Source organism: Alligator mississippiensis, chromosome 1 (genome assembly GCF_030867095.1).
Source record: "Alligator mississippiensis isolate rAllMis1 chromosome 1, rAllMis1, whole genome shotgun sequence".
NCBI lineage: Eukaryota > Metazoa > Chordata > Crocodylia > Alligatoridae > Alligator > Alligator mississippiensis.
In genome coordinates this window covers 468,802,983-468,827,188 of record NC_081824.1, presented here as the reverse complement: position 1 = coordinate 468,827,188, position 24,206 = coordinate 468,802,983, and the positions used below count along the sequence as shown (strand labels likewise).

The 24,206-nt window shown below is 46.7% G+C and overlaps 1 protein-coding gene across 5 annotated transcripts in view; it reads right to left on the bottom strand.

The window, feature by feature from the left end:
* Window positions 1-24,206, bottom strand: part of GDPD5 (glycerophosphodiester phosphodiesterase domain containing 5) — a 305,947-nt gene that overhangs the window by 5,105 nt on the left and 276,636 nt on the right. For all 5 annotated transcript variants that reach the window (XM_014601505.3, XM_014601509.3, XM_014601508.3 and 2 more), the window contains 4 exons: window positions 22,945-23,102; window positions 19,121-19,268; window positions 10,940-11,022; window positions 1,093-1,205 (listed from right to left, as the gene is read on the bottom strand). In XM_014601505.3, coding sequence (XP_014456991.1) covers window positions 1,093-1,205; window positions 10,940-11,022; window positions 19,121-19,268; window positions 22,945-23,102 — 502 coding nt within the window. The remainder of the gene's footprint in view (window positions 1-1,092; window positions 1,206-10,939; window positions 11,023-19,120; window positions 19,269-22,944; window positions 23,103-24,206) is intronic.

Below are 24,206 nucleotides of genomic sequence, written 5' to 3'. Positions count from 1 at the left end.
GAACCCCAAGGGTCAAGTTGGCCGAGCATTGCCCGAATAGATGCTATGCTGAATTACATCTGCTAAGGACCTGCACCCCGAGTTCCCTCCTGTTTCCAACAGAATATTGTTGTGCTTCCCTACTGTCCAAATCCTGTGAGCCTGACAGCCACATTCATTGCTGTGGTCATGCATGAACTACAGGCTTGTTTTCTTCCTGGTGCCATGCTCCAGATCAGACCAAAGGCCCCTGCCAGATGTGCAAGTAACAGCACGACAGGATCTCATGCACAATTCACACAACTGCACTTCCTACCATTTCACAAGTGTGTGGCAGGAGGCATGATGGTGGGATTGAGAATCAGATCCCATCATGCTGTATTACCAGCGCAGGGAAAGCCTGGGATCATGATCCTGGGTTCCCTTTAAACCAGCAAGTAGCAAGCTCCTGCAGCTGGGAGCCCCGTCAGCTGATCCAGGGTTCCCAGCTGTGGGGGCAAACGGTGAGCCCCTGTGGCTGGGACAGCCTATTGCTTGCAGGCTCCATCATGTAAAGGGCCTCTCAGCCACTGGAGCACCTGGTGCCCGTCACATCTGGGGCCATGGGGGTGTGCCAGGCCACATGTTCAATTAATGACAGGAACCAGCCACAAAGTTATTTCACACTTTTTTGTGGACTAACTTTGTGGCTTAATTGCTGTACTGTATAGCTGGGTCAACTTCAGACATGGTTAAACAGTTAATCGTGTCTTAAGTGCAACATGTGGCAGGTGCCTAAGAGATGACTTGGATTGTTTGTGGTCTCCGGATCCCAGCAAGTCTGCAGTCAAAGGTCAGGACTGGTTCAGAAGAGTTGTCCGTTCTTCCCCTGCTCCTAGCTGTCCTCTTCAGCCAGGTTAGATGATGCACCACTGAGATCTCAGCTTACATTGAAGCACTATTGCCACGATTATCCAGGACAACAGGCTCATGTGGTGCACCATTTGGCACCAGAGAGGGCCCAGATCAAAAAGCTCCCTGGTCTAACTATGAGCAACAGAGGAGCAAAACTTGTCCGCCTTGCCCTCGCTTTATTTCCCGACCTTCTGGGCTTTCTCTCTCCAACGAACGTACCAGAAAAGATCAGTTTCTCCTTCATGATTTTGACATCCCGGCTGGACCTGCGAACAGCAGCACTGAGCATGATTTGCTCGGGGTTATAGGTCCGTATGCTTCCTAGCCGCCACCTGCAACAGAAGAGAGAGATGTAAAGGACCATCCCCAAATGCAAAACACTTCCTAAGCCACCAGCCTCTGACAAACACACAGGCCACCTCACCCCATAGATACAATAAGGTTTGGTGCCACTAGAGGTAATTGGTGTCCATGCCTAATAAGGTGCCTAAATTTAGGTCACTGAGTTGGAACAAGTTGGCTCCTGCTCCTCTGATGGGAACAAAGTGATCAGATGCAAAAAAAAGAAGAAAAAAAAAAGTTGACATCGTTTCTGCAAGGCTACCATAGCGTTTTCTCTGTGTTGTATTTATACAGACATGTTACAGGATTAAAGTGCCCAACAGTAACAAATATTCCCAAACCGATCAGAGAAACACCTCAAAGAGGCATCAGTTCCAGCTGCTTCAAAGACAGAAGCAAGAAAACCCGAAGTGTAGTTGCAGAGCCACTTGTCCCCGGGAAAACCTTGTTAATCAGAGTTATGCCTTGTGACAATGAGGATCTGTGTCCCTTCCCAAGCTTGCAATCCTTTTCGAAAAAAATCCTGCTCTAGTAACTCAATGTCTTTGCGAATCATATGCAACGTGGAAGAGAAGGTCTGAGATGTAGGGATGAATAAGACAGCAGGAACTGCTGCGATTCAGTCCCGTGAGTGATGAATGCTTGAAACAGAGGGAGGCTGCCAGATAAGGTGGAATAAATAAAACTAGTGAAATTAAACATTTTAAACGTTCCTCTGAAGTTTCTGCCACGTTGGGTGACTGGCAGGAACCAGCCAGGGAACTGAAGCATGAATGATAAAGCATCTAGGTCTGTTTGCAGTAATCAGAGTAAATGTAAATAGCATCGTGAAAAGTATGTTGGGAGGAAATTGCTTAATAATTTAAAGCAGTGGTTCAAATGTGGGGGGTAGAGGGGAAGGGGCCTCACAGGCCACTGTCACCCCTCAAAATCCCTTGCAAACACCATGCAGCCTTGTTAACAAGTCAGTGAAAACCATAGAAAAGCTCTGCAGCTCACCTACCACAGGCTGAAGGACCAGCAGGGATCTGAGGAGCAGTTTGAGACCAGTCCTAAGGGATCAATATTAATGCTGGCATGGGTTTTTTTTTCTTTTAGTTGTGTGGGTTTTTCAGGCTGGGACAGTCCCTTTAAAGGTTGGAATAATGAGATCTCAGAGCTACTGGATCCGTCATCCCCATCAAGGTTGAAGCATTTGACTCGACCTACATGGAGCAGTCGATGGCACCATCCCAGCAGCAGGAAACCAGGTTTCTAGTGTCAGACCTCACATTGACCTTCATCCGCCTTTCCATTCGTGCTTCCCGTACTGTCCTTTGGCTTGTCTCCTGCAGCAAGCACATACAGCGCCTTGCACAATGGGGCCTTGATCCAAGCTGAATCCTCCGTGAGGCTTGCAAGCTGTAACTTTTTCCTGCTATTTCTCATTCAAGTGCCTGCTGGACCGGGAAGGGTGATGCTATTTGGAGCAAAACTTCCTTTTCCATTATACCCCTCTCTAGAACCAGCATTTATATCCAACATCCTTTCCCGTAGCAAACATCTTGCCGGTGTTTCTAACAAGCCAGCTGCCGAGCTAATACTCAGGGCAGAAATCCAGATATAGGGGATCTTAGCAAAGTGACACTTTCACCTTCCACACCATATCTGTAAGTTGAAATGGTGCTCTCGGACAAGTGGCTATAATTCCCACTGATCAGCACCCCAAATTTTGCTAGTAAGGAGAAGGTATATAATGGTTTACCTTTTAGCTCTCAGCCAGTCCCCCCTTCCCCTTTTTTTACATGGTAATTTGAAATATCAGTAACTTTGCATGACTCTTCTACCAAGTAACAGGAGCAGGGCAGAGAACCAGGTTTGGGAGGACGCTCGGTGCATTTCCAAGGGTCTGGTGCCACCCAGCGGACCATCAAGGGAAACCAGTGGTACTGCATACTTACTGGAAGAGCTCGGGAGGAGGCATTTAGTACTTCCTGCAAGCTGCTGAGGCTCTTCAGGGGAGTCAGGCACAGAGCATTAAACACACGCCAAAGGTTTAGGGACCAGTTAGGTAGAAATCTGGCTCACAGGGACTCCAGGGAGTCCCTACACACGTTGGTGTTTCTTTATAACATGCTGTACAATGAGGGTTGACCAGGCTTTAGATGAAGGAGACAGCTCCTTACAAGGAAGCGGGGAGAAGCGTGTGATGGACGAAGCTATATCGGATGGATGGGACAAAGGCACACAGAGGAGCGACATGGATGAGGCGAGAGAAGGTCGAGTCAGGCTGGAGCTGAACATTGTCCACCAACAATAGCCTCAGGAGTGCCACCTTCCTTGCACACGGGTTCGAGCACGGCTGTTCACTGACCTGGAAGGAACGGCTTTATGCCATCGGTGTCCAATCCACTACAGCAGAGGTTCCCAATCCTTTTCTTATTGCATACCTGCTTGCAGATTTACCAGCTGCCTGTGTGCCCCTACCAGTATATGTTTTATTTTTTAGCCTCTTAAATGCCAATTATTATTATAATGGAAACTAAATCCACCATTACACAATTTCTCCCACATACCCCCCAGATAGGTCTTGCACACCCGCAGGAATCCACAGTTTGGGACCCCCTGCATTAAAGGCCTGGAGGGGCCTTAACTTTCTAGTCAAGAGGCAGGAGCCTCTCAACCTCCGTGCAGCCACAGCCCGTGAAGTTTTCTCTCCACCCATCTGACCTGGGAGGAGAATTTCCTTCTTGACTCCGAACCTGGCCATCAGGTTGTATGAGCAAGTTTGATCAGACTCCAATTCTGACCTATTATAAAACCAGTGTTGCAAAGGACGTGTTTAAATGTTACAGAAGACAAAGAAAGAATATGTTAATTCCTACAAATCCAAGTTATCTTAAAAAAAAAAAAAAAAAAAAAAAAAGATGGAAAGAAATCCCAGCATTTTTGCTTAGGTAAGTTTGCATCGAGTCTTAGCAATAATTACTCTGATCTCAGTTCCAGATGGCATGCTGAGCAAGGGGCTTCCACTATTCATGGGAATCCAAACCTCCAAGAATCCCAGAGTTTTTGGCTGTAGCCATGTTGGTCTAAGGATGTCAGCAGGCCGGGTTCATTGAGTAGATGTGATATCTTTTATTAGACCAACTGAGTAGTTGGAAAAAAGTTCTTAGCAAGCTTTCGGGCGCAGTCACCCTTCTTCAGGCATAGGGAGTCTCAAACGCTGTCTGCCAAGAATCCCAGAGAAAGCGTTTCACATCCCTCCACAGCTCGCCTGGGCTATCCTGATGATGAGTTGGACTTTTTTACGGTATTGCCTAAAGGCCTACCAACAGGCTCCCAATGTGTTAGGCATTGTATAAAATAGTCTTCTCCTCCAAAGAGCTTACGCTCTAAATAGACCACAAACACACGGGAAGGGGTGAGCGCAGAACATACAAAGCGACCGATGTTAAATTTAACAAGTTGGGAAAGTGGGAGGAGGGGGGAGCATTTTGCGGGGTGAGGATTAGTCGGGAGGCATAACCTACATGGAATAAAAAAGGAAGGAAGGAAGGGTAGCGGGACAGGTGTGGGATGAAAGTGGGGTGACAAGACTGACAGGCAACAAAGAGTTGAGCAGCGCAGGGCAGGGAAAGTCCAGTAGAAACAGGGTTTTCCAAAAGGCCTGGCTTCGATCCCTTCTGCGGCTGCTCCTACCAGCTGGAGTTTCTGTCTGGGGCTTCTCTCCGGTCCCCTCGCCCAAAGCAGGAGAGAGAAGAGGGAAGACCCACCTGCGTTTTAATGCCCCCAGCAGAGGACACAAACCAACACAGTGGTAAAACCAGCAAGGTACCGAGTACAAGGCAGTACTGCATAAAGAGCAGAGCTTAGTCCTCCCCTGGCTGGGGCAGTACTTACAGGCGGAAAGCCCTGCCACGCGAGGGAAGGGAAACAGAACAGCAGGCACAGGGCAGGCCATTTCTCTGTCATACAAATCTTGCTGCTCAAAGCTAAAGGCATGGAGAAGATTACACATGAAGACTTCCGTTCAAATGTAGAAATAAGTAGGAATGAAGGCTTGACTGCAGAAAGAATACAGATGTCAAGGAATACGGAAATAGCCCATGAAAACAATACAAGGGCAGAGTTTAGGGACCCTTGGGTCGATTGGCCCTCAATCTGGATTCTCATCTAATTTATAGTGTCATATGGTGTAACGTCCTGGATTTGGATGGAGTCGCCCCCGGAGAGTTTTGTGCCGATCCAAACTCAGGACCCCTCAAGAGCTGGTGGCCAATTCTTTGAAGCCGCTAGCCCTGCTAATGTATTTCCATTGCCAAGAAAATAATGAGAAGTGAGCACAGTTCTTTACCCATCTGGGGAAAATAATGATGCCAAGTTTCATTGCAGAAAGCAGATACTTTGCATTACTTACACAGTGCCGGCAAAACACACCAGCGAGCCAGCCCGTGATCCTGGATACACGTGTGGAAATCCAGAGTAACTACAGACCCTCGGTTATGTGGTTTTAATGGAGACACACAACTCTCAGCCAACTTTCATAGGGGGCTAAAGGTGTGAAGTCAATGGGCATAAATTAAAGTGCGTCAGACTCCAGATGGGCTCTCCATTCTGGAACAAAAGTCTGAGTAGAGCTTAATCCTCACTAACGAGCTAAAAGTTCACCTCCAAACAAAATCACTCACGTGGGGGTTTAACCTGCTGTAGACATACATGCCTCAACTTCACCCCTCAGTGTAAGGCACATGAGCTTCCCCGAGGGTCTGTGGAGACAAACCTCCTGTGTACCCCACAAGGCTTCTCCTCACTTTTCAAGTTCAGCCTCAGGGAAATCCATTTTGCAGTGAGGATTAACTAACTTCAGCAGTGGATCCAAAGTGGAAAAAGTTGCATTTGCTCATTTGGAAGGGAATAAATAGAGCAGTTCAGCCTGGGGGAAACATAACCTACATGAAGAGTTATTTTACAATAGGATACTTTCCAGTTGGAAAGCACTGTGTTCATTGGGAGCTCCCTAATTATAAGACATTACAGGATTTTAGAGACAATTTAAATAGTAGTGGCTTGGACCATTAGAGAAGAGTATCAGTGTCTTTAGAAGAGCCAGCTGGACTTGGCCTTGTGGTCGCGACTGCTAAGTTACTATTCGGACTTTTACCTTGGTAGCCATGGTTGTTTGTGGAGTTGGGGGTTATGAAGCACCATTTCAGGGTGTTCCCTGTATTATCTCTCTGCAGTGAAGCCTTAGCAGAAAGAAAAAGAGGAGGGTGGGATGGAAAGAGGAGGAGGAGGAGGAAAGCACCAGAATTACCTGATCATGTGATAGCTGTGAGATGCCAGAATGCAGCAGAGAAAGAGAGAGAAAGAGGAGGAACATGCATAACAGTCAGAGCAGTAAAGAAATTAAACAAGGCAAGAAGGCAAAAAAGATCAGTTAGAAAAGTCACCACCGCCGGCATTTCCCCTCCAGCCGGGCCACCGACACTCAGCGTCTCGTCACAGCACGAGTAACCCTGAGCTGCCACCGGGGAACCGAAGGAAGCCATGCGGAGGGGTGGAGCGAGCAACACCTACGCTGTGGCTCCGTTCCGACCCGCGCCCTCATCCTTACACAAAGGAAGAGGTTGCATTTGGCCCAGCGAGACTCGCGGGAACGTGACAAGCATCAGGTTTTGAGCCTGCCTTCCCAGGAGCCGAATCATTTCAGCAGACACGCGGGATGATTCAGGTGGTTTCTGAACATCCCAAATGCGGCACCAACGCTTCCATGAGGCAGGGAAGCAGGGAATGGCAAGGAAGCGATGCTCTTAGGTGCCCGTAAAATGGCCCTACGGGCAAATCCTTCACTTCAGTGATGGCAAGTGGAATCCCTGGCGCTGTTTCCTGGAGTGCAATTTGGTGCCGTGCCATAAGCGTGCAATCTGTGCAAGCTCACCACTTACTGATTGACCCTGCGAGTCTAGATGGCTCACAGGAGCTGTACTTCTGCCCTGCGGGCTCTGTCACTTTGTAGGCCAGGAAGTGAATCCAAGTTCAGACTCAACTAAGAGTGGGTGTCACTGGAGTCCTCCCCAACTTGCACCAACTTTGAACTACTCCTCCAGCCACGAAAAGTACTTCTGAGACCAGGAGCGAGGTCTTAGCACTTCTTACCCTCACATCCAGATGGCCCAGGGATTTGCTGCACACTGTTCCTTTAATGCCTTTCTTGCCCTATCCCAGGGGCAGGCGATTATTTCAGGCAGAGGGCTGCTTACCATGTTTTGGCAAGCTGTCAAGGGCCGCATGGGTAGTCCCACCCCCGGACAGGTGCCCCACCCCCTGGTTGACATTTGTGATTGGCAACCCCGCCCTCTTGCCCCTGACCTTTGCCATCCAAAGTCTATTCCCTTGCCCCCAGAAGTACTCCTTTCAGCAAGGGGCTTTGCCATCTTGGAACCAGTAAAATACTAAATTACGTTCTAAAAAGAGAACCTCTAAAACATTCATTAATTTGATTTTTTAAAATATTTTTTGTCCTGGTTTACATGGGTTTGTGTAGTGTACACAGAGGGGATGATATAATAGCTTAAAATGAAGTTTTACTCTTGTATATTAGGGGGTGCATATAGGTTTGTGAGGGGCTGTGGGTATGTGGGGTGTGGGGGAGGGTGTGTCTGTGGGGGTGGATAGGTGTGGGAGGTGTGGGTGTGAGGTGAGGGCAAATGTGGGTGTGTGTGTGGATATGTGAGGTGTGGATGGGTATGGGGTCCGTGGGGGTGATGTGTGTGGGGGGAGGGTGCTGGGAGTGTGTGAGGAGGGTATGGGTACAAAAGTGTATAGCAGTGCAACCGGGGGTGTATGTGTATGGTGGGTTGTGCGTGTGGGACTCATCCTATGAACACACACACACACACACACACTCCCTACACACAACACCCCCCTCCTGGTACCAGCGTGGCCCTGTGCTCCTACAATCCAGCAATGCAGCCAGGAGCCATGTACTGCTGCAGCAGTGCACAGGCAGGAAGGCAGGGAAATGCCTGGGGGTGGGGCAGGGCTGGGCTGCTGTGTCCTGCTGCCAGCTCCCCCTAGGTCCTACTGCCCCTGGCTCCTGTCAGCTTTGACAGGCAGCCAGGAGCAGATAAATATTAATTTTCTAAATTTTGTAGGGGTTGTGCGGGCCAGGTAGAATGGCCTGGTGGGCCAGACCTGGCCTGCGGGCTGTATTTTGCCTACCCCTGCCCTATCCACATCCCCTTAGTTCATCTGCTCTGTTCACCTCCACCTGCTGCTTGGGATGGCAGCTGTACACTAGAAGCCCTACACAGAACGTATCTACCACTCCCTCAAAACCTGTTTTTCCTCCCCTTTTGCTAGTTTTTCCATTCCCTTCCCATCCATTTCCATTCCTGACATTCTCCTTTCTTCTCTTCATCAATATACTCCCAAATTTAAAGCAGTTAAATCTATGTGAAGACTCAGAGAAAAAAAATCCATGGGGAAATCTAGGTATTGTAGAGTCCTGTTTCTGGAAATTAATCCCATCTCCCTGGGATCTCAGCAGTCTGGGTTAAAAGCCTAAATGAACCCATTTGTAGACATGTAGCTCACACAGATTAACAAATCTGAAAGCTTCTTCATTTAACATGCAGACTTTTAGAGCATTTTTACACATGCTCTGGGACACGGCGCTGGGTGCTTTAATTAGTGAGCCGCGCTAATTAAAAGTGCCTGCACGTCACATGTGTCAGCGTCCCCATGTGTCCCCACACTGAAAAAATGACAGTGGGGCACTTTGAACTAAAGCTCATCGAACATGTTTTATGTAAAAGTGCCTCGTCACCATATTTTCAGCGCGGGGACGCACAGGGACGCTGATACACATGACATGGAAGGCTGCCAGAGTGCACTGATTTCTGTGCTCCAGCAGACTCAATTAATCGGGTCTGCTCTAACGCACTGGATTACCAGTACATTGGACCAGGCTCCCTGCACGTGTAGATGGGATTCAGAGAAAATGCTGAAAAACTGAGTTAAAGACAGACAATCAAATGACTGTCAATATTGCCTTGAAATTACACTCCTGATATGAAGAGCAAGACATATGTCCATCGTCCATCCAGAGCAGTCAGCATGTTTCCCTATTTGGCATTATTCTTGGGTTAAGGGTTTTACTTGAATTATTTACTTAAGTTTATCCCGGATGAAATTCCTCTCTGGCTTGGACTATGTTGACTATAAAGGATCCTTTCTGGCGTCAGAGACTCAGCTCTTTAGGTCTAAAGCATACCCAAAATGGAATCACTTTGCAGATTGATTTTTGGTTTTATTTAATTACATTATTGGAAAAGTGCTTAGTGTTATGTGGAGATATCAAACCCAGTACTTTATCAGTTGTACTTCTGCCACCATATTGAAGTCAACAGACCAAACTTGTTGCTGGCATAACTTTGTTACTTTGAATTGATACAAGGCATGGAAGTTGGTTGCCAGATTCAGAGGATGGCAAAATTGCAGACAGCAGAATAGGTACAACAGGTCTAGCATCTGGCAGGGAATCCAATCAGTAAGTGATGGTCTCAGCAGCTGCACTCTATTGTAACTCATTACAAAAATACCAAGGAAATTATCCACACTTGGGGAATTAGCTGCAAAGCAAATGAGTCAGGGCAACGTGACAGCGAAATTGCTAGCTCATGAAGCTGAAGCGGATGTTTCATGTGACACTGCTGGGCCTAAGGCTCAGACATTTGTGAACCAACGAAGGAGGAAATTGCAGGCCAGTCAGTACCTGGCCCCATGGTGCTTTAAATGTGCCAAAGCAAGAGGCAGTTACAAAGTTTAAAAAAAAAAAACAGAAGAAGTGGAGAAAGCTTCGCATTTCTCTAGGAGGATGCTGCAATTCTCTCCAGTTATTTCTGAGTTCAAGTTCTTAAAAAAGGTAAAAACACTGTCACAGCTGGCCATAAAACATCTCTCTTGGGAGGAAAGGCAAATTTCAGGAGAGATGCCATAGCTCAACCAGAAAGAGAGCAGCTTGGTAATGCTGTCACATAGAACACAACCCAAAAACGTATTCTAGAGAGATTCCCCTGGAACAGTTATTAGGAAGTCACGTCACTGCCGATTTACCTGCAACCTGCCAAAAAATTAAATCTGAACCCTAGGAGCATATGGAAGTACTGAATTCTATTCTTTGTTTGTTCTGATGATTAATGAGGATGTTTGCCCCTCAGACCAAGACATCACAAGCAACCATTGCTATGCTATCTTCAGAGAAGCGTCATTACTCGATGTCATCCTCCCCTCTCTTCTTCAGAGAAAATTGAGGAAACTCCACTCAAACTAACTAGTGCAAAAACTGCTGCGTGAGCAGTTAGGCCTCAACAATTTCAAACTTTCTGCCACACCTTCTTTCTCTTCTTCCAAAATAAAACTTATTTGCATCTATTTCCCCAAATCATTAATGATCCCTTTTCTAGGTACCGAAGCAAAAGCCATACTATCACCGCTGTTTTGCAGGACTCCTTACTCTTCTTAAGCATCTTCATACCCTTATAGTAACATCACTCAACTGAATGCTGAAGGAGGAAGGAAAGAAATTATCTTTTTTTTAAAAAAAAACTCCACAAATAGCCAGTGTCCTAAAACCAAGCATTTTGCGAATACTGTGCTTTTCTCATCTCTAGCCCACAATCTTAAACTGAGCACACACACCACAAATACATGAAAGCTGACCTGTAACAATTTTACTTACTTCTGGAATATAAAAACTCCTACAATTATGGTAAATGAAATGATATCAGATGTTATCCATATTAGACAGTACTCGTCTGGAGGCTGAAAGACAAAAAAATAAAATAAGCGCATATTATACCTTCTGGTTTATGCAACATGCTAGAGATTGTACAATGTATTAAATGAGGATCAAAAAAACCATGAAACCTCACAACATCTATACACATTGCAGAACTGGACCACACCTATCTCCTCCACCTCTGTAGTTGCCATATTTTCTCACATACAATACACCCCAGAATAAAATGCACACCTTATTTTGGAAAGCCAAAATGAAGGAAAAAAGATCCTTCCTTGTAGTAACTAACAGGGCTGTGCGAAACGGCACCGTCCCGTTTTGCCTTGAGTTTCGACAGTTCAACGGAACAGTGTTTCGTATTGAACTTCATTTCAAGTTGAAACAGCTGTTCCGTTCCATTCTGTTGAAACAGAAAGACTTTTTCAATGCTGTTTCGAATTTCGCTGGGGATGGGGAGTCAGACCAGTTGGGCTGACTTCCCATCCCCGCCGCTAGATCACTCTGGCGGCAGAGCCAGCCTAACTGGCTGCTTCCCACCCCCTGCATGATCTAGCGTGGGGAACAGGAAAGCAGCCCAGCTGGGCTGCCTCCCACCCCTGGCGCAATCTAGCGTGGAGGAAGCAGCCCAGCTGGGCTGCCTCCCACCCCCTATCAGATCTTGCACTGGGGATGGGAAGTCAGCCCAGCTGGACTGACTTCCCATCCCCAGCCTATGGTCAAAATGTTTTAACTTTTGCAACATTTTACCAGCCTCATTTTGTTCCAAGGCTATTTCAAGGGCCTTTGTTTTGTTTCAATTTTGCCGTTTCAACCTCAAAATTGGTTGAAACTGTCGAAACAAAACGGCGGGTGAAATTTCACACATCCCTAGTAACTAACTAACTACCAATAGTGAGAGAGCCGAGTCTGCTCACTGTGGATTGAGCGAACACTACTTTGGCATTTGCCCCATAAGTGGGGGAAACTGCTCTTACCATATTTCCTTGCATATGATGCAAGCTCCACTTTCCAGCAACCTTTTTGAGTGGAAAGTGTGTGAACTGTATGCAAGAAGATATGGTACTTCTGCATAATAGCCTTCTGAATCCCAGGTCAAGAGGCCCAATTTGCTCTTGGCTTTTAAAGAAATCTGGTAAAAAAATATTTTGTCAAATCAAAATCTGCAGTGTCCCCATGCAGGGGACATCCCTGGCATCCAGGGAAAGCAGTGTCCATTCTATCCCTGTCTTTCCACATGATTACAGTTTTCTGAAGGAGTCATATTTTGGATAGAAAGTTCCCATGTCTTGTCCCAACCTTGCAGGGGCGCTTAAACTCCTGTGGATAATTTGAGTAAATGAGATATACATCCATCCGCTAAAATTACCCACAGGCGTTTTATACAGCTTTGTTCTAGATAAGGTTTCAAATCTAAGTCTGAGTGAGAGTGTGAGTGTGTTTGTGTGTGCACACATACACGCACGCATGTCTACATATGCATCTACCTAGATCCCTATCTATATATAATCTCCATAATCCATATTATATATTGATCAAATTATACACAGGAGTTTTTGTATTATATCATATGATATTACCCACAGTTTTTATTTTACATATGAAATTATATGAAACGTAAACTCCTGTGCATAATCTGAGTAAATGGGATATTGAGATTGTATAGATAGAGATCTATGTCGATACATATGTGGACATGCACGCACACACTACCCACAGAAGTTTTTATTTATACAAGATACCTATGTGGACATGCACGCATGCACACACACACATTACCCACAGGAGTTTTTATTTATACAACTCCTGTGGATAATGTTAGCAAATGGGATATAAAGACACGCACAAACAGACACACATGCATGCATGCAACGTCCTAACCAGATTAACATTTGTAATCACGTCTAGAACAGACAGATCTCAAGTCTGAAACTTGCCCAGCATACCATACCAATCGAGGTGGAAGGCCCCAATTCAGCACAGTACTTAGGCCAATACTTCCCAACTTTTTCCTCAGCATGACCCCATTGAGGCCCATGCTTACTTCTTTAAGGGGCAGATTATAAACTAGTGTAAACTGTCATCGCCCCATGGAGTATAATGGATCTTCTACACCAGGGTTTGCAAGATATGACCTGCAGACCAGATTGGGACCACAAAGTGATTGGATCTGGGGCAGAGAGAAAAGGAAAGACCTCCCCCCCACCCCTCCCCCCCCCCAAAAAAAAACTGGCAACCAGTGGAGTGACAACCAGGTTAGAAGCAGCACCCCACAGCTCTAAGAGGATGCTGACCCCTGTTTTATAACAACTGATCAGCAACCTTTGTTCTACCTCGCTGCACACAACAGCTTCTGATCATTTCTGCGGTTGAACATCTTCACATATTAGAGTTGATATTGGAAAAGCTGGATCACAGAACTAGCCGGACAAGCCAAAAAATCCATCATGTCCGGTGGAGTTTTGGTCCTTGTACGCCTACACTTGCATGCACACAACCACACACAATATTAAAAACATACAAACCAAATGTACGTTGCATACGTACATCATTAGAGACGACTGACATAAGTTTTGCATATGTATGGTAACATAGTGTTTTGCCGGAACAGGAATTATTTAATGGTGAAAAACCAAGTTGATTTAAGTTTTCCGATTGTTTGGAAAGAAGACTAACAATAAAAAAAAAATGTTTAGGTGCGCATGTCAGCGTGACAAGACTAAACAATCAGATCGGAATAGTCACGTTTTCATTTGGCCATCCCCAACCCTACAGTTTTTGGAACTTTCTCTACCAAAATGTACAATTTTCAATAGTTCAAAACACAAAGATCACAATACCAGGGAAGAGATTTTATTTTCCAAACGGGTCTATCATTCATAGGAGGTTTCATTTACACACACGCACACACACAAGATATATAGATGATTTCCTTGACATTAAAGGAATCTATCTCTGCTGGTTTGAAAATATGGAATCCATTACAGGAAATACATTTAAAAAAAACCAAAAAACCAGGAGAGCTAGATTTGTCAATACACATACTTTAAGAGTTCCCTGGTGTGCTGCAAACACATTAACAGAAATCTTCTCTCAACAGTTAATACACAGCATTGCTGGGAAAGGAGAATGGGTCAGTGAACACAACTGTTCTGCACAGACATATAATTGAGCTCATATGGTTTGAGACCTGCCCAGCGATTAGCGAGCTCTCACCGGTTGATTTATGATGGAAAGCTTGCTATAAGGAATACATTAGCGAGCCTCCCTTAGAAAGCATATTTTTAATTTAACAATAGATGTGTCCCATTCATGAGATCACCGCACAGCAAACGAACTTCATGTTGCTTCAATCTTGTGTTGGGCAGGGGAATTCGCACTTGGTTCTTCTCCTTCAGGAAAATGTTGAAAAAGCGCAAAGGAGATTTAGAAATGCAAAAAACTAGAAGTCGTGGTTCAGAGATGAACCCTTTTATGAGACCAACTAAGAAATTGCAAAAAATATATCTTTTTCTGCAATAAAAGGTCTCATCTCTGAACCAAGAGTCCTAGATTGTTGCATTTCTTTTGGTCTCAGACCAACACGGCTACCAAATCCATCCCCAAAGGAGATTTAGAAATTGAACTCCTACCCAGACTTTGCAAACCTTGTCCTATCAGAGTCTAATCTTGGTTATTACTAGTGCTATTTATACAGGGGTGGGGGGGTGGGAAACTGTCATTATTTCACGGCAAAACACAGAAAAATGCCTAGTTTGAAATGGAAAAGCACACCTACATAATTGGAAGAGAACGGAGTCACACCTCACAAACCCGTGTGTCACATCTTGGCAGCAGCAATGATGAGTGTAAAGTGCCTGCTAAAATAACAGCACTGCAGCTGCTTTTCTGTGCGGCTGAATTGAATTTACATGTTGAACTCAGAACAATAACTGGGAGGAGCTGGCTGACGGGAAGCACAAGCGAGGGTGTAAGCGAACGCACGTGTCAGCACGGAGCTGCTGTTACCAGAGAGACTGATGCAGCTGACACGGCCTCGCAAACCGCTGCAAACGGCAGTGACATCCCTATTCATCCCGAGATGAAGTGCAACAAAGCCCTCGGGCACACCTGATCATCACTTCAACCGGCACAAAGAAAAGTGCTTCAGAGATAACTGCCTTTCAGAAATAATAAAAGGGTTGCTTCGGCTCCCAAGTTGCAATCTATTCTGGAGGACGCTGATTTAGTCTACGCACCCTTCACCAGGCATGAATCACGTGGAGCCTAGGCGTTCGGGGTATGAGGAGAGTTCAGGCAATTATGGTATGCATTACAGTGCGGCTTAGTCAGAGATGCTTAATAATCGGCACAGCATCATCGAGTACTTGGCAATACCACTTTTGTGGCCAAACTGTCTCTGTGATGCCCACGGCTTCCACTGAGGCTGGTGGGAATGAGTTGTTGCCTTTCTAAATGCTAACCTCTGATGCAAAGAGGTTTTCTTCTTTTATCCTATCTGTTCTTTGCAAGCTACCCATCTTATCTTCCTATTCCACATGTGGCCCTAGCTGGCATGGATATCTTTCCTTGGATGGTTACCTGGGAGAGAGAAAGAGCAAGTAGCCTTGGGGACCAGCAGTTCCCAATCTGTGGTATGCAGACAACCTGTCAGTGGTACGTGTTAAAAGATTTCTTATAATTACTTTATATGACAAAAAGTTGCTGACGGCGCTTAAGGTTGTATCGTTTGAAATTAGTGGTGCGTGATCTGTCCGAGTTCGGGAACCGCTGGCCTAGGCAATAACGACAACAGACCGGAGCTATGGATCTTTTGGTCCTATTTCTGGCCCTGCTACTGCTACGCGATCTTGGGCAAGTCACCTCATCTCGGTGCATCAATTCCTATCGGTAAAATGGGGTAGCGGCACTGCAGCTGTTCTGCAGTGACCTGCGGAAATGACTTGCACCTCTTCTCCCATTTCAGGGACCCATCACCTGCAAGATCTAACTGAGAGCAGGATTTTGAATGAACGACTTGGAGGAGCAGCGGACCACGTTGGCAGGCATGCCACAAATTAAGCCCTCCCACCTTGCCACTCTCATCCCCTTCCCCTGCCTGATCCATCGCTCTTTCTGCTCCCTACCAGATCTGCTGTTCTGCTTCTGCTCCAAATTTTGCTTCATGCCCAGTCTGCTGCTCAGCTTTTTCCTTTTTCCTCTGCCATGCTGCAGGTTGGCCACCCCTGGCATAGATCAGGGGCATCAATGATGCATCCTGCAAGCCAGATCCAGCCTCAGAGCCATTTTACTCAGCCCCCTGGGCTCCTGGAGGGGCCAGGAATTCAAGGGGGTGGGCGTGAATAGTGGGGGGGCCTGCTGCTTCATTTCCACCTATGGAGCCCCGTTGGTGATGTGTGCAAGCGGTACACGAGCGAGCAAAAGCTACATTAACCCCCACACTGCTGCCTGTCCTGCTGCCACCTCTGCTGGGTTCAGACCCAGCCTGAGGGCATGGGTGTGTTTGATACTGGTGATGCATTTATAGTGGACCATCCACTCCCATTTCAGTGTTAGAGCACCCAGCAGCATTTCTGCACAAAAGGAAATGAAGAACACCGTAGCCAAGAGAAATTTTCTTGAGGAGAATACAGTCATCCCAGTTAGTACTTGGCCACCATCAGCTCCTGGAAGAAGAGACCAAAAGCTTCATGATCTCTTGGAGGGCAATGCAAGGATCCCAGCATCCCTTGGCATGTGGCGGGGGCTGATTCCACATTCAGTGAGCTTTGAGATGAGGACCAAGGTATTAATTAGTATTTTTGAGTATTTCCATGTTCTGCCACAACATGGCTGGCCACCCCTGAACCTGTACCCCCACCCTGATACACACAACCCCACAACCTTCCTCCCTCGTGGTCCAACCTCCAAGCCTCCCCTAAACTTTCCTGGCATAGGACTGCCTTGCACGTGCTAGGCCCTGGGACAGAAAGCGGCAGCATGTGTATGTCACAGTGCTGCACCAGGGTTAATTAGCACCACAACAGCAAAGCTAATTAGCCCACCTGCAGCACTGCACTTAGTCGTCGCCTGCTTCCTATGCAGACCTAGTAGTAATGGAGCAGTCTGGCATCAGGAATGGGGGTGAGAACTCAATGGCAGCTCTGAACATTTGGGTTTTATTCCTGACCTGTAGGCTACTCCGAGGCAAAGCTCTTCCTCTCTGTGCCTCCACTTCCCCATCTGCAAAAGGGGGACAGCAGCAGCAATCCTCCTCTGCAAAGTGCTTCAAGAATTACAGAGCTAGGTCTTATCAACAGCCATTCAAGTAACATTTAGCCATGCACCTGCCCAACTTCCAAGTACACTGCTCCATTGCAACAGTGATGAGGCAGAGACAGGGCAGTGTCTTGGAGGGGGGGAAGATGAGCAACAGCTTTGTGAGTTGGCAATAAAGCCTTGCAATGTTGCAAGAGACTGTGTCCAGTACTGTGTTAAAATACTGGATACTGCGTCCAGTTCTGGGCACTGCACTTTAACAAGGATGTGGACAAGCTTGCGGGAGTCCAAAGAAGAGCCACCCATATGGTCAGAGTCTTACATGGCAAGCCATACCAGGAACGGCTGAGGGATCTGGGACTCTTCAGCCTGAGGACAAGGAGGCTGAGAGGGAACTGGTAGCAGCTTCCTGCTACGCTAGGGGACTACATCAAGGGCTCGGTGAGCAACTGTTCAGCAGGGCACTGGAGGGGAAAACCAGGAGTAATGGCCACAAACTCCCGGAAGATCTATTCCAGCTCAACATTAGGAAAAACTTCTTCACAGTCAGGATGTCCAGACTGTGGAATAAGCTCCCTCCAGTGGTGGTGCAATCACCTACCCTGCAAATCTTCAAGAAGAGCCTACACAATCACCTTGCTGGGGTCACTTGGCCCCCAGTTGTCTTTCCTGCTTGGTGCAAGGGGCTGGACCCAATGATCTTCTGAGGTCCCTTCCGGCCCCTAGCAATCTATGAATCTATGAAAATAAATGGCAGACCCTCAGACCTGGACAGCCCCATCCTGTCTTGAGAAACCCCAGATAGGGCAATTTCACCTCACTGCACCTCTGCGTCAACGTTCCCATGATCGAAACACATGGACACTCAAGATTTTCCAAGGTCTTTTTCCCTGCCAATAAGGCTATTTTTCATAGTGGCTGGATAAATCAAGTGCAAAAATGGATTGTGTTTAGTGGGGAGGCTGACGTGCTAAAGCCATCGGTTCACAACTGCAGCTCTCCGAGCGTGCTTGCTGTTGCCGCAGCTAATAGTCACTGCAGTGCACCCCACACCCCTCCAATGTGTCCAGGTGGCAGGGAGAAGTGCATGTAACCTCCCCTCCCTAAGCCCCACATCTCCATTTTGCATTCAAATACAAGGCCTGGGCTCTACGAAGTTCTGGCGAGTCCTGCAGCCCCTGCAACCCTTCTCCGTACTCACCGCTGTTTGCCTGCCCATCGTTCAGACTCTACACTGCGCTGAAACAGGAGGATGCCTGGAACTCCCCTTCCCATCCATCAGCCGGGAGTCCAGCTCCATCACCCCTATTACCAAGCATTCAGGAGACCTGCTCACCTCTGGAAGCAAAGGAAGCTCATTTTCCAGATGACCACCTAGTTCACCAACAAAGCGGGGGTCCACTTTCCACTTGGTCTCTCCACAGCCCCAAAACTGCTGGAAAACCCACCCCACCTCCATCAGTGGTGCTGCGGTGAGTGACTCCTCATGGCAGCAGTGATGCAGCAGGTCAGCAACCTCAGTTGAGTTACTTGGGAGATGGAGCATGGTGGGCGGAGAGGTACTAAGTGAAAGGGAATGAGGCAAAAGAAGCAGCAATGGATTTGGGATGGGGGGAAAGTATGAAGATGGAGTTTTGTGTGGGGAAGTGGGGAAAATATCCAACCTAGGGCATATCATACGTAGAACAGGAAACCTCTCTGAAGGAACCCCTGCTTAAAATTTTGGCAGTAAAGAATTTAAATTATTCCTCTACGGGTACATCTATTATTTACAACCAACCTCAGGGCACCGTCACCGTGCCGTTCAGACCTCACTGCAGGCAAATTTAGGTGCTGTCTGCATATTCTTCATTTTGTGTTGCTTACCAGTATCCAGATGGGAAAAGGCACCTTGCTGAGGATATGCGAGCTATCGGATGTGACAGACTGAACGCCAGCGCACCACAGGATGGAGTAAAGCCAAGGCTCATTCACAGTGTAGAGATTAGTGCTCAGATTCGCTGTGGCATATTCCCTGTTGAGAAAAAATAGAGCAACACATTAGTATCCATGAAAGGCTTATGAGCATCGAGTGCCACAGGTCAGTGGCTACAGCGAGACAGCTGCAGAGGGAGATGAGAGTCATCTCACAAACAGCCTGATTTGGCTAGACTGTAAATTTGATGAAGGTCATTTAAAAGTGAGCCTGTCCTATTAAGATATGTAACATCATGGCAATTTAATACTTCGATCTTAAAGGCTTCCTTGGCTCTACCGAACCAGTCTACCCAGACCAGAACCCAGCTTAGGCATACAAGTGCTGGCACCTTTCCGGTTTGCATACTGTACCTTCAGGGTTTGGTTTGGTTTTTTTTGAAGACTACCTAATTGCAGTGATGTAAGTGGTTTTAGCTGCATATAACACTGTGTAGGAGGGGTCCACTAAATTAAGTCAAGTCCACTCTCACCACCACCCCTCACCCCCTGCTCAGCTCCACGAGATTTATGGGGATATAGTTTGCAATGTCAAATGGATTTGGAGTGGGGGGAAAGTATGAAGATGGAGTTCAATGTGCAGAAGAGAGAAACATATCCATCCTAGGGAATATCATAACATTTGGCAAGTTAGGATGTTATGTCTTGGGCTATATCAAGGTTGACCATGTAGTCTGGCCAAGAGATTCGACAATGGATTTGTATAAGACTTAGAGTCATAGAAAACGAGGGTGAGAAGGGACCTCAGGAGGTCACATCTAGTTCAACCCCCTGCTCAAAGCAGGACCAGCCCCAACTAGATCTTCCCAGCCAAAGCTTTGTCTAGACAGGTCTTGAAAACCTCCAAGGATGGAGAGTCCACCACCTCTCTGGGTAACCTGTTCTAGTGCTCCACCACCCTACTACTGAGAGAGTTTTTCCTTATCTCTAACCTAAACTTCCCTTGTTGCAACCAGAGCCCATTGCTCCTTGTTCTGTCATCTGCCATCACTGAGAATAATCCAGCTGCATACTCTTTCAAGCCCCCTTTCAGATAGTTGAAGGCTGCTATTAAATCCCATCTCAGTCTTCTCTTCTCTAGACTAATTAAGCCCAATTCCCCCAGCCTCTCCTCAAGTCCCTGAACCATTTTTGTTGTCCTCTTCTGGACTCTCTCCAACATGTCCACATCCTTTCTGTAGTGGGAGGCCCAAAACTGGACACAGGACTCCAGATGTGGCCTCACCAGTGCTGAATAGAGGGGAAGAATCACTTCCTTTGACCTACTGGCAACACACCTACCATTGCAGCTCAGGATGCCGTTAGCCTCCTTGGCAGCAAGGACACACTGCTGGCTCCTATTCAGCTTCTTGTCCCCTGTCCCCCCCAGGTCCTTTTCTGCAGAGCTGCTGCCCACCCAGTCAGCACCAGTGCATGGGATTGCTCCCTCCTAAGTGCAGGACTTTGCACTTGTCCTTGTTGAACCTCATGAGATTTCTTTTGGCCCAATCCTCCAATTGGTCTAGGTCTCTCTGAATCCTAGCCCTGCCCTCCAGTGTATCTACTATTCCCCCCCAGCTTGGTGTCATCTGCAAACTTGCTGAGGGTGCGCTCCATCCCATCTTCCAGGATGCTGATGAAGACATTGAACAAAACCAGACCAAGGACCGACCTCTGGCCCACTCCACTTGATACTGGCTGCCAACTAGACATTGAGCCATCGATTGCTACCCTCTGAGCTCCAGCCCGTTTTCTATCCACTTGTTCTGGATTTGTTTCAGACAATTAATTTGTTCAGATAGGAGTGGTGCAGATGACCTCTGGAGCTCCCTTTCAGCCCCACTTTTCTATGAATCTATGAAAGTTTGTTTAATCCACTCCAATAGTTTCTGAGTTAATGATTCTGGTGTCAGGACCTGGCAATGTTTGGCTGAGTCCCTTCAGGGCCTCCAGTTTACAAGCAATTCTGAAGCGGGAGGTTTGATTTTGAGGGCACAGAATAGAGACAGGACAATTATACAGACCATCTCACAACATCCAAGTAAGTATCCTGCTCTCTCTGATTGTCCCAGAGACGGACACAATGAAAGAACGGGCAGGATTGATCCCTCTCCCCCTTAAAAAACAGAGTTTAAGTTCCAAAAAGTTGCATTGAGAAACATGGTACCGAACCCTAAAAAAATAGCAAGGCCTCCTTCCACTGGAGACATCCCTTACTTAAAGATCAGCAATTAAGATCATCTGCATACATTTTGAACCTCACATGCTGGAGAGAACTAATGCATTTAGTTAATACAAGAGGAGACAAAGTGATTTAAATAGGGTTGCCAAAAGGTCATGTTGAAATTTGTGAATGTTCTCCCCCTCTCCAAAAAAGCACTTTCTGAAAGAAACAGGAAATTTGCAGTAATGAAAATCCAAAGGCAGATGAATGAGACATGAAGGCTGCTAATCAGGTTGAAACGGTGCGTGGATGTACTTTGCCTGAAAAGCCTACATTTCCTCTGAAGACGATAATAGCTAATATTTATTATTTCAAAAAGGATCATTTAATGTTGCCACATACTGGATGCAAATTAAAAAAGTTATTAAAATGAATCCCGCTCTCCGTGAACTTTCATGATCCCCACTTGGAAGTGGGCCAGACTATTTGAGTATAAAGGTTTTCTCTCCCACTGGATGATCCCACAGGTAACACATGGGCAACATCTATTACTTAATGCCCATTACTGTTCCCAAAATTAAGGTGGTTATCCAGGGTTACTTCCTGTCTAGATTTTCACGCCATCACCCCAGTTCAGCTAGTAGTGTCCCTTGCCATGTTTTTAAAGTCAAAAGTCACAAACAGCTATCAGGAAAGTTTTTCCGGACCACATGAAATCCTATCAAAATGTGTCAGTTTTTAGCGATCAAGGAATCATGATTACCAAGATGTCCTACAGGACATCACTACCAAGTGTCCTAGAGGACAATATTTTAAAATGAAGCACCTTATGCTGAGTCTTTAATTACTGGACTAATAATTACCATAAATACCACTACTACCACAACCGTATTGATCCAAATCCAGGACAACCCTGAATTTAAGATGACCCCCCAATAATTAGATTCTGTACGTGGAAAAGTTATAAAATTATTAGAGCACCATCTTAACTTTGTTCCCCCGACCCCCACCACTGCAGCGGGGCAGGAAGTGAGTGGGGGGAAGAGGGCAGGTGGTGTGGAGAGATCAAGCAGCTTGCTTTCTGCTGTCAACCCCCCTCAACAAATGCCTGCCCCCCCTTATCCTTGGGACCCTGTTTCCTCCCCTTCCCCACAGCCTCTGCTCCCCGCCTGCCCCCTCCATCCCACTTACCCTTGCTCCAGCACCTTTGCAGTAGTAGTCCTCCTGCCTTACCTGTCACAGGTAAATGGTGTATGTCATGTATTGTGTTGGGGTTGACTCTTGCTAAGAGGTTACACAATGGGTTTGTATGGGATGGTTTGGAGAGGAATGGGCAGGGGGTTGGACTGGATGACCTATAGAGGTCAGTTCCAGCCTTACTTCTTTATGAGTCTACGTATGGCAATTTGTGCAATTCAGGCTCAAGGGCCAATTTCAGGAATATGGGAAGTCTCCTTATGGATGGGCCACAGCGGGTTATCTCCCTCTGGATGTGTAAATGCATGCAGGATGACGTCTACACAAAGGCACAGAACAAGGGGAGATTCACAGTCACAAAAGCAAAGGGCTGTACCTGATGTCCTCGCTGGTGACCTTGGTGTAGCGCAGGTTCAGCTTCTTGATGCCCTTCTCTCTCAAGCGCTCAACGCCAGCCTTGATGCCAGAAGTCTGCTGGAAACCAGGCGCAATCTGCCTCACCAGCTGCCGCTCCATATCGGGCATCCACATCACCTGGGGGGAGACTCAGTCAGCACAGAAAGCCAATGCAATTAAAGAGTCAAGCCTCAAAGGCGGCAATGTGGCCTGCTTGAGGCTGTTCTTACAAGCTGCAGCTGGGAGGTTGTGAGGATTACGGTCTCATGGAGGAAGAGAAATCAGGCCAGAGTCTCTGGCTTGGCTTGGCTCCTAATGGTCTAATCAGCTCAGAGCTGCTTAAAGTCTCGCACATCTTCATTAAAACACATTCTGAAAATGGGGACTGCTGGCTGACTCAGTGGGCTCTCGTGCCAACTTCTCATCCCCGGATAAGAAGGGCAAAGGAACAAGAACAGCCTTATGCCCACACATTTTGTGCCCATCAAAAAGCATTGCTCTTTACCCAATTCCTCACAAGCGGGGACCAGGGAAGTGGTCTGTAGTGCCGCAGATCAAAATGAAGATGACAGCTGGGTTGGGACAGCTTCCGGCCATCTACCCATGTGTCCCCAGCCCAGACTAGCTCTACCCTTTCTACACTTTGATCAGCCTGATATGCATTCAAACAGTGCCTCTGGGCCTTCAAGTCTATCAACATACATATAACAACTAATCAATGCTCACCTAACATAGCATGTGAAGATGCTACTGCAAGAAGCGGGGATCCTGGGACAAAAAGGACTTTACTTGATATAGCTAGGCAGCGGGCTTCAAAATGCATGAGGAAGGCCTACATTTATAAAGATCCTGCTCACTTCTTCACTATGGGATCACCTAGGTAATTGCAATGCAAAAGGAACATGATTCCCCCATGACTTTGAAGGGGAGCAGATAAGAAATTCAGGTGAGTTTATGGAAAGGATCTCTGTTGGTGGGGCCACACGTTTCATTGAAAATGGTATGGCAGCGTCAGTCACTCAAAAGACAGATGGAGGCTAAAATTAGAACCTTCCCCCAAGCTAATCACTTCCTAAGTGTGATCGCTAAACATTTCCACTTTTTCTTTCCATGCATTTGCATTATTCGCCTAATTGGGAAGCTTGAAATATTTTAAGAGGCACAACTCACACAGCTGCTCAGCTCTGCAGCTCCATTTATTTTAAGCCAGTTACAATTAGGGGGAGAGGTGATGACTAGAAG